At 48.6% G+C, this 11204-nt stretch overlaps 1 protein-coding gene across 5 annotated transcripts in view; it reads left to right on the top strand.

Moving 5' to 3' along the window:
* Positions 1 to 10990, top strand: part of LOC146646317 (interferon-inducible GTPase 5-like) — a 28594-nt gene extending 17604 nt beyond the window's left edge. For 3 of the 5 annotated variants that reach the window (XM_085391561.1, XM_085391562.1, XM_085391559.1), the window contains 4 exons: positions 3640 to 4198; positions 4444 to 4634; positions 8018 to 8588; positions 9197 to 10990. In XM_085391561.1, the coding sequence (XP_085247687.1) occupies positions 3655 to 4198; positions 4444 to 4634; positions 8018 to 8588; positions 9197 to 9834 (1944 nt within the window). In that variant the 5' untranslated portion in view covers positions 3640 to 3654 and the 3' untranslated portion in view covers positions 9835 to 10990. Of the gene's footprint in view, positions 1 to 1134; positions 1267 to 3639; positions 4199 to 4443; positions 4635 to 8017; positions 8589 to 9196 lie in introns of those variants that run through there. The other 2 variants (XM_085391558.1, XM_085391560.1) reach the window with 2 other exon arrangements.
* Positions 10991 to 11204: the final 214 nt, after the last annotated feature.

The raw sequence follows: 11204 nt of genomic DNA on the forward strand, positions 1-11204 counted from the left end.
GAAAAAAAAAGCGCAAAGTGTATGCCCAGCTTAATTTGGCAACACTGCTGCTTTGAGCGCAACTCTCTGTACGCTGTTATAAATGTCAAGGAGCCAGAAACAAAAAAAAGTGCAAACAAGGGAGCCCGGAAAGCAACATAACAAAACACAGGCTCACGACAGGCGCAGGCGGCCAGGAAAAACAGTTCACACAAAGTTCAGGGGGCCGGCCCGGAGGCTGACAGCACGATAGTCCAAACCCGGGCAGTTCAGGGGGGCGGCCCAAGAGCCCAGAAAACAGTTCAGGGGGCCGGGCAGGCAGGAGACACCGGCGGCGACGGAGTAGGTCAGGAGGCCAGCCGGGCGGGAGGCACCGGCGGCGGAGCAGGTCAGGAGGCCAGCTGGGCGGGAGGCACTGGCAGCGGCGTAGTTCATGGGGCCGTCCATGACGGCGGCGTAGTTCAGGGGGCTGTCCATGATGGCAACGACGCCCAGTCATCGGCCGGACAGGACGTGCAGGACGAGCAGGACGTGCAGGCCGGACAGGACGTGCAGGCCGGACGGGACATGCAGGACGAGCAGGCCGGACAAGATGTGCAGGAACAGACACCATGGAGACCTCAGGAGCAGACGAAGCTGAACACTCGGAGGCTGGACCAGGCGGAGCTGCAGAGGCTGAGGCCGGACCAGGCGGAGCTGCAGAGGCTGGGGCCGGACCAGGCGGAGCTGCGGACTCAGAGGCCAGACCAGACGGAGCTGCGGACTCGGAGGCCGGACCAGACGGAGCTGCAGACTCGGAGGCTGGACCAGGCGGAGCTGCAGACTCGGAGGCCGGACCAGGCGGAGCAGCAGAGGCAGGACCAGGCGGAGCTGCAGACTCGGAGGCCGGACCAGGCGGTGGAGCCGGTGGTGGCTGAACGGCCTCGCCAGAACCATCAGCAGACACTGGGACGTGCTGGCTGGGTCCTCCCGGACCCCCAGCTGACGAGGCAAGAGGCTGAACGGGCCCCTCGGACCCTCCAGCGGAGACGGGTGGCTGAACGGGCCCCTCGGACCCTCCAGCGGAGACGGGTGGCTGAACAGGCCCCTCGGACCCTCCAGCAGGAAGAGACGGCTGAAGCGGTTCCTCGGACCCTCCAGCAGAGACAGGTGGCTGAACGGGCCCCTCGGACCCTCCAGCAGAGACAGGAGGCTGAATCGGTTCCTCGGACCCCCCAGCAGGAAGAGACGGCTGAAGCGGTTCTCCAGAACCCCCAGCGGGAACAGACGGTGGAGTGAATGACTGAGGTGAGAACTGAGCAGGTGACTGAGCTGACAGGTGAGCTAATGTTTGAGCTATGGAGAGAAGTTTAAGTTGTATTTACTGTTGTAACGATGGTAGTAATGGTGGGTGAGGTGGTGGATGAGCACAAAGCTGAGCTATGTCTTCCGAGCCTACGGAAAACTGCTGGACGGGCTCACCTGAGCCTCCAGCGAGGACAGAAACCGGTGCAGGGGCCTGCTGGGCAGTAGCCGCTCCCACCCGCGGAATAGGCACGGGCGCAGAGACTAGCGGAGCCTCAGCCAGCCTGGAAACTGGAGCAGGGACAAACTGGGCCCTAGCCCCCCTCACCCGAGGAACTGATACAGGTGCAGGAGACGGCTGGACCGCAGCTGCCCTGGGCGGAGGAGCACCGGAAGGCAAAGGCGCAGGCTCACTGAAAACTGGTTCATCAAAAATAGGTGACGACCCTTTCCCACCACGTTTAACAGTCCGTACAGTCTTAGGTTTAGCAGTGTTCACAGTCTCAGAAAAAACAGACTCGGCAAACTTGGGTTTTAGCTTGTTCCCACTCCAACGAGCAGACCTCGAACTAAAAATCCCAGACGAATGCTTATTGTGATGAACTAGCGCGGGAGGATTCAAACCAAAACTGGCCTCCCAATCCAAATCCTTGTCGAGAAAAGAAATCCCAAAAGTGTCTGAGGTGAGTTCATAGTCTTTACCGTTTAACGGCTCAGGTGGAGTTTGGAAAGTGTAGTCCTTTTGACTCACCACCGGAGGTTGCTCAGACGTGTCCATATGACGGCGACGTGAGCGCCGTTTCCTTTGGGCAGAGGTAGCTGGCGGTGTGAGCAACTGAGCCTCCGGTGCACAGAACGGTGACGCTGAGGATGGAGCGTGAGCGCCTGAAGCCACACGGAGGACTCCCAACTGAAGCGGCCGCATCTTGAGTGCCAGCGAAGCAACAGGTGGAGACTTCTGACAGCTCCGGGGACCACCGAGAGCCAGCTGAGTGCCATGGAAAATGCGCCCGACGTCAGGGGTGAGCCATGGCTTCCAGCGGAGTTCCTCCTCCAGCTGGGCAAAGGCTGCTCGGCGTCGTTCAATGTCTGCTGGGTCCATAGTATGGTCGCGATCTTCTGTTAGGTGACGGCTGTGTGTGGACAGGGATAGGACCCAAGATGCAGACTCCAGAGAGAAACTTAAACCAAAACAGCTTTAATGCTGAACTCAAACATAACATAACTGGAAAAAGGTCAAAAATAAACTAGCACCGGCGGATTGACAAAACACACAGCAAAATAAACGGTAGATCGCGACACAGACACAGAGAAACACAGGGCTTAAATACACAGAGGGAGCAATCAGGGAATGAGTAACAGGAGGGAAACACAGCTGGGACAAATCAGAACTGAGGAGAGCAAAGAAGCGTAAACTGAACACACTGAGATAAGACAGAGACCTTCAAAGTAAAACAGGAAACACATAACACAGACTGAACAAAGACACAGACTCACATGCAGGCACTACAGAGGGAACAGAGACGTGGGACCAGGGCAGACACAAACACTGACTGGACACAGGGATATAGGAACTAAGGATACACAGAGACGCGAACTAGACAAGGGGATACAGGTGACAGGGGAGACAGAACAACTAGAGAAGACAGACATAAACCATAAGACAGAACTCAAAGAAACCAAAGACTAGAAAGTATAAATAATACAATAAACTCAAAACCCCTTGGTCAACGACCCAGGCATCCTAACAGAATTATAATATTTCTGACTGTCTGAGGCTAAATTTCCCCGATTCAAATCGAATCGAATCATTGATTGAATCGATTCTAGAAACTAGTTCGACAATCTCTCCGGCATTGGAACCATCATCTGTTTTCTCTTCGGTAACCTTCGGTCACGCTCTCGGTTGATTTTTCTCTAGTCGGCACACTCATTTCCTCCATTACCGGGCGGCACGGCGGCTGGCTGCTTCCCAAACAAATACACATGTGCGGCTTGGCACTTGTGCTGTACGTAACAAGTCACGTGACGTGACGCTGCGGCTGTGATTGGTTCGGCTCTGCGCTAGTTAATTTGGATTGGCTGTTCTTTTTCTTTTTTTTTAAGAGAGGAAGAGAGAGAGATGAGGTCTATCACAATAGTTTCATTTTTCTGTCAAGAAAAAGTTATTTCGCAATACATATCGTTATCGTTCTATCGCCCAGCTCTACTCCTCAGATATTATGGCAGTAGACCTGCCAGGAAATTTTAAGAACTTTAAATTTTCAGTGCCTTGAAATGTATCTTGACATCATACAGTTTTGTATGTTAACTGAAAAATGTATTATTATTATTTTTCCAATTGTGTGATAACTTTCAACATCTCTCTTACTGCAGTTATCAGGGATCAGGATGGCTGACTTTAAATTAGTTAGAAAACAAATTAAAGCTCTACAACTCCATGACAAACCATCAGCTGTTGGATTAGTTAAGGAGCCACTGGGGATGGATGACATCACACTAAATATCGCGATCACAGGAGAATCTGGCTCTGGGAAATCCACCTTTGTTAACGCTCTCAGAGACCTGTCCGATGGTGACGAGGGAGCTGCTCCTACTGGTGTTACAGAAACCACCTCAGAGGTCACACCGTACCCCCATCCAAACTATCCCAAGGTTACTTTATGGGATCTCCCTGGAATCGGCACCACCAAGTTCCCTGCTGATAAATATTTGGAGCTTGTTGGATTTGAGAAGTTTGACTTCTTCATCATCGTCTCAGCCGTTCGCTTCAGAGAAAATGATGTGAAACTGGCTCAGGAGATTCAGAGGATGGAGAAGAAGTTCTACTTTGTTCGCTCAAAGATTGACAACGATTTACGAGCTGAAGAAAGAAGTCAGAGAGAGTTTAAGGTGGAGAAGACTCTTTCACAAATCAGACAAGACTGCATTCAAGGTGAGTGTCACATAAGATCATTTATATGAGTGAGACCAGTTTCTGGATTTAATGATGGTGATGCAGTTGTTGGAGTGTTCAGGCCACAGTTGGACAGTTCATCTCTGTTAGTTTTATTACTGTGTGGCTGCAGGATGCTTCTTTAGTTCATCCTCTGTTAATCTCCTTCCTTTAGGCCAACTTTCTGCTGATTGGCTGCCCCTCCCTGACACGCATGTGCACGTTTCTTTCCTTCTCTGACGCAGGACTCACAGGATTAGGCATCAAGACTCCGCAGGTCTTCCTGGTGTCCAGCTTTCAGCTCCACCAGTATGACTTCTCCCTCTTACACAAAGCCTTAGAGAGCGGCCTTCCTGAAGTCAAGAGAGATGCTCTGGTTTTGGCCATGCCCAGTATCAGCAGCGAGATCATCAACAAGAAGAAAGAAGCTTTCAAGGTAAGATTGTACTGTCAGCCACTCTGTCTACAGCTTTACTGGAGTCTGATCAGCATACTCAAGGCTTTTTTTCTTAATCTGCCCTCACTCATCATAACATCAACATTCACTCGAACAAAGGAGGTTATCAGCCAAGGTTTATCAGTCTAAGAGCAAATTCATATAAGAGAGGCCATGGTGACACCATGCAACAGACCTGAACGCGTTTGATTCTACAAATACAGAGAAAACTATGATGTTAGAAACATAAAAAGAGACAGAAGAAGAGATGAAGCAGAAGCAGATAATCTCAGTGAGATGACCCATGTGACGAGTCTGAGGTTCACATTGAGGCTTATACAGTTTATGGGTGAAAATATTTACCTCTGTTGTGGGGACATCACCGTTTATAAATCTGATATAACTGTGTCTACATGAAGACACTGATTGTCTTTCAGCAGAATCATAATAAACATCTCAATTTTCTTAAAGCCCCAAAAGCACAACATACGATGTAAGACGCGCTAATGTTGTTTGTTTTTGTGCAAAATTACCATGAAATCTTCCATCCATCCATCTTCATCCGCTTTATCCGAGGCCGGGTCGCGGGGGCAGCAGCCTAAGCAAAGAGGCCCAGACCTCCCTCTCCCCAGCCACCTCCTCCAGCTTATCCGGGGGAATACCAAGGCGTTCCCAGGCCAGCCGAGAGATATAATCTCTCCAGCGTGTCCTGGGTCTGCCCCGGGGCCTCCTCCCGGTGGGACATGCCTGGAACACCTCACCCAGGAGGCGCCCAGGGGGCATCCTTGTCAGATGCCCGAACCACCTCAGCTGGCTCCTTTCGATGTGGAGCAGCAGCTGCTCTACTCTGAGCCCCTCCCGGATGGCCGAACTTCTCACCCTATCTCTAAGGGAGAGGCCAGCCACCCTTCGGAGGAAGCTCATTTCTGCCACTTGTATCCGCGATCTCGTTCTTTCGGTCACTACCCACAGCTCGTGGCCTGACCCACAGGTGAGGGTAGGGACGTAGATTGACCGGTAAATTGAGAGCTTCGCTTTTACACTCAGCTCCCTCTTCACCACAACGGACCGGTGCAGCGTCCGCATTACTGCAGCTGCAGCCCCAATCCGTCTGTCGATCTCCGGCTCCCTTCTCCCATCACTCGCGAACAAGACCCCGAGATACTTGAACTCCTCCACTTGGGGCAGGAACTCATCCCCGACCCGGAGTGGGCACTCCACCCTTTTCCGGCTGAGAACCATGGCCTCAGATTTGGAGGTGCTGATCCTCATTCCCGCTGCTTCACACTCGGCTGCGAACCATTCCAGTGCGAGCTGGAGGCCCTCACCCGATGAAGCCAACAGAACCACATCATCCGCAAAAATCAGAGATGAGATTCTGAGGCCACCAAAGCGAAACCCCTCCGCCACTTGGCTGCGCCTAGAAATCCTGTCCATAAAAATTATGAACAGAACCGGAGACAAAGGGCAGCCCTGGCGGAGCCCATCACCCACCGGGAACGAGTCCGACTTATTGCCGGCAATGCGAACCAAGCTCTTGCAACGGTTGTATAGGGATCGAATGGCCCGTAGCAATGGGCCAGACACCCCATACTCCCGCAACACCTCCCACAGGACACCCCGAGGGACACGGTCGAATGCCTTCTCCAAGTCCACAAAACACATGTAGACTGGTTGGGCAAACTCCCATGCACCCTCAAGTATCCTGGAGAGGATAAAGAGCTGGTCCAGTGTTCCGCGACCAGGACGAAAACCGCATTGTTCCTCCTGTATCCGAGGTTCGACTAGCGGATGAACTCTCCTTTCCAGCACCCTGGCATAGACTTTCCCAGGGAGGCTGAGGAGTGTGATCCCCCTGTAGTTGGAACACACCCTCCGGTCCCCCTTCTTAAAGATGGGGACCACCACCCCGGTCTGCCAGTCCACAGGTACTGCCCCTGATCTCCACGCAACATTGCAGAGGCGTGTCAACCAGGACAGCCCTACAACGTCCAGAGCCTTCAGGAACTCGGGGCGGACCTCATCAACACCAGGGGCTCTGCCACCAAGGAGTTGTTTAACTGCCTCAGTGACCTCGCCCCCAGAAATTGGCGGGTCATTCCCCTCATCCCCAGACTCTGCTTCCTCCTCGGAAGACGTGTCAGTGGGATTAAGGAGGTCCTCGAAGTATTCCTTCCACCGCCTGACAATTTTCTCAGTCGACGTCAGCAGCGCTCCGCCAGCACTATACACAGTGCAGGTAGAGCACCGCTTTCCCCTCCTGAGACGCCTGACGGTTTGCCAGAATCTCTTCGAGGCAGTCCGAAAGTCTTTTTCCATGGCCTCTCCGAACTCCTCCCACACCCGAGTTTTTGCTTCAGCCACTGCCCGAGCCGCATTCCGCTTGGCCTGTCGATACCTGTCGGCTGCCTCCGGAGTCCCACAGGCTAACCAAGCCCGATAGGACTCCTTCTTCAGCCTGGTGGCTCCCTTCACCTCTGGTGTCCACCATTTGGTTCGGGGATTACCACCACAGCAGGCACCAACCACCTTGCGGCCGCAGCTCAATGCAGCAGCTTCGGCAATGGAGACGCTGAACATGGTCCATTCGGACTCAATGTCCCCAGTCTCCCTCGGAATGCTGTTGAAGCTCTGCCGGAGGTGTGCGTTGAAGATCTCGCGGACTGGGGCCTCTGCTAGACGTTCCCAGCACACCCTCACTACGCGTTTAGGTGCACCAGGTCTGTCCAGACAAAGAGCGATTCAGAAGACCCTTATGAAAAGGATATCGAGGGAACAGTTTACCCTGCCCGGGATAGGGTTACCGGGGCCCCGCCCTGGAGCCAGGCCCGGGGAGGGTGCCCGAGGGCGAGCGTCTGGTGGCTGGGCCATGAAATCTTACATAATTAAAATTACTAAAATATCAATAATATGCCACAATTATTATATAATTATTATTACTCACTGCCTTTTATTATAGTGTGCCTTCTTTAAGTATTTGTAAGTAATAACACTGTAAATTCGATTTAATTACGGAGAACTTTTTCTTTCGATTGGGGAAATTTTTATAAACAGTTATTGAAATTTGTTTTTAGAATAAATTTAAATATTTCGGTGCTTTAAAACTGAAAAAGTGTAAGTTGATTTTGTATCAACATAATTAGCTCAAAAATATAATAACAGTAAACACAGACAGACGTAAAGGTGTGTGATGCACATGAATATAATAAAATACAATAAAGTGGCTCAGTTCACAGCATCCTAAGATATTGTAGTCAATTCTCTGTGGAATATTAAGCAGAGTGTGTCATGTTTTGTGTGATGATGATCTAAGATTAAATAAAGCAAAAGAACTCGAAAAAAAGCCCCAAAGTTTAAAGTTTATCCTCTTTTTTTCATTCCAGGTATCAGAGACAAGCACAGACAACCAATTTGAAATTGAAACTGTGAGAGAAGAAATCAAAGAAGCTCTGCTGAACAATGACAAATCGCTGGCTATCACAAAGATCAAGGAGTTACTGGACAAGGAGAGGAACACTCCACTGAATATCGCCATCACAGGAGAATCTGGCTCTGGGAAATCCACCTTTGTTAATGCCTTCAGGGGCATGGACAACAGAGAGGAGGGAGCGGCCCTGACCGGTGTTGTAGAAACCACCTCAGAGGTCACACCGTACCCCCATCCAAACTATCCCAAGGTTACTTTATGGGATCTCCCTGGAATCGGCACCACCAAGTTTCCAGCTGATAAATATTTGGAGCTTGTTGGATTTGAGAAGTTTGACTTCTTCATCATCGTCTCAGCCGATCGCTTCAGAGAAAATGATGTGAAACTGGCTCAGGAGATTCAGAGGATGGAGAAGAAGTTCTACTTTGTTCGCTCAAAGATTGACAACGATTTACGAGCCGAGAGAAGAAAGAGAAACTTCAGCAAAGAGGAGACTCTTAGGAAAATGAGGGAAAACTGCATTCAAGGTGAGACTGATTTGTGTGTTCATCATCTCATACCAAAAACGTTTGTTCACCAAAGCTTACTGAGAGAAAGCTGCTTGAACATCACCATCCAGGGTGATAGACGAGGTACAGCCCAGACAGGAGGAGGATGATTGTCCTGATGATGGTGACACAGCTGCTGAAGAAGTCAGGCAGATGCTGGATAGATTAACTTTGTTATAAGGAAACTTTATTATACTTATTATAGTGTTTGGGAGGAGCTTGCAGTCTGATATCATCAGGTGATTTTGTATTAAGATAGTTCTCGATGAGTCACAGACGTCAAAATCATTTTTGTTGCAGTCGGTAGCTTAAATGTTACACATAAAGTGGCACAGTGTATTTTAAAATATAACTATATAATAAGCTTAATAAGGAATATATAGCAACAGTAAGCTATAAAATCACCAATATGAAAACACGACCCCAGTCTGTATGTGGTGGCTTACACAGTTACACTATGAGTTCAAATCCTTTACACATCTATAAAGTCAGTCGGCTCACTGAATCTGCTGAAAGATAAAATGCAGTTTTAGATGTTTTTATTATTTTGTATCTTATCATCATACTGTTTGTTTTTTCTGTGTCAGGACTCAGAGATTTAGGCGTCGAGGCTCCGCAGGTGTTCCTGGTGTCCAGCTTTGAGCTCCACCTGTACGACTTCTCTCTCTTACATGAGACCTTAGACAGAGACCTTCCTGAACACAAAAGACATGCTCTGCTGCGTGCCATGCCCAACATCAGCCTGGAGATCATCGACAAGAAGAAAAAAACTTTCAAGCGCCGATTGTATTGGTTGTCCGCTCTGTCTGCAGCTGTAGCTGCTGTTCCAGTTCCTGGGCTTTCTATTGCTGTTGACATAGCGGTGCTAGTTGGTGCTGTCACAAATTACGTCTTTGGGTTTGGTCTTGATATCAAGTCTCTGCAGAGACTGTCTGCCAGCACAGGCGTGCCATACGCCGATCTGCGTGCCGTCATCGTTTCTCCGCTGGCTGCGGTGAAAATATCGAAAGAGCTCCTCCTGAAGGTGTTGAGCCAAATTGCAGGAGCAGCTACATTTATGGCACTGGAGGAAGTTTCCAGATTCATTCCAATAGTTGGAATCCCGCTGGCAATGGTGTTCTCTTTTACTACAACTTACAGACTTTTGAATTTCATCCTCAACCAGCTCGCTGAAGATGCCCAGAAGGTGTTCAAAAAAGCTCTGGGTCTGAACACCTCAGTGTGATTTAAATAGTTAAAGGCGATACAGTGACACGTTTAAAACTGAAGGGTATGAAATAAAATTCCTAAATCATTGAATATGCAGTGAATCCAGCTGTAAACCAGCATCCTTACAGCTGATCAGTGCATCAGAGGCCTCAGCAGGTCTCATGTCCTCAGAAACAACAGAGGAACCTCTCCCACCTTTACACAGCAACACAATAATGTGGCCTTTATATCCATCCATCCATCCATCCATCCATCCATCCATCCATCCTGCCTCCATCCATCCATCCATCCTGCATCCATCCATCCATCCTGCATCCATCCATTCTGCATCCATCCTGCATCCATCCAGCATCCATCCATCCTGCATCCAGCCATCCATCCATCCATCCATCCATCCATCCATCCATCCATCCTACATCCATCCATCAAGACCACCATATAACACATCATAACCCCAGCTGAGTTAGTGTCTATAATTACTGAATGTGGTGTGGACAGGATTTTACAAACTGTTTATTCACGTGTTATGTTGAACTTTCGTCTGTACCCAACTTATTGGTTACAAAATGTTTCATCTGCGATGGAATTTGGTTCGAGTCACCACTAAATATGAAATGAAGATCTTGAAAACACCCACAGGCCTGGCAAAAAATCTCCTGTATGCTGTGTTTTTGCTTGTTGCTGCCAAAGGTGATTCATAATGGTGACATATCTATAAAATTTTTAAAACTTCAAAGAATCTCTTTAAAGTTTTCTGCTCATAATAGAATAGTGAGTGTAGAATTATGAGCAGAAAAATAAATTTGAGCAATTGTAGTACGTTGCAGCAACATAATAAAGCTGAAAAAAGTGAATGTCTAACTAATTTCTGAACCCACTGCATGTATGTATGCATTTCTCTCTGATTTATTATCACATGTTGGGTTTGCTTTTGTTGAATAAATTTAACTGCCTGTGTAAGGCAAGGTAAGTTTATTTGTATAGCACAATTCAACAACAAGGTGATTCAAAGTGCTTTACAGAGACATTAGACACAAAAACAAATAAAAAGCATGATTTAAAATTGATTAAAACAAGCAAACAAACAATCTAACTAATTAACAAACAAACAAACAAAACAGTATATAAAATCAAAACAGATAAAATCAGAAGAGTAGATAAAATCAGTAGTTAAAATGTAAGTTTTGAAATTTAAGCTTAAGTGCGGATTTGGTGCTTTATTCAAATGCATATATATATATATATATATATATATATATATATATATATGCTCTCACAGCTAGAGATTGACGAGGTACAACACAAATGCTACGGCAAGGAGGAGTCAGGACGCCAGGTCAGGGGGGAGATATCATCACCCCCACCCGAGATTGGGTACATAGCCCC

Source organism: Rhamphochromis longiceps, linkage group LG19 (assembly GCF_057381845.1).
Source record: "Rhamphochromis longiceps isolate RC_006_pf linkage group LG19, R_longiceps_female_GT1.1, whole genome shotgun sequence".
NCBI classification, from domain to species: domain Eukaryota; kingdom Metazoa; phylum Chordata; class Actinopteri; order Cichliformes; family Cichlidae; genus Rhamphochromis; species Rhamphochromis longiceps.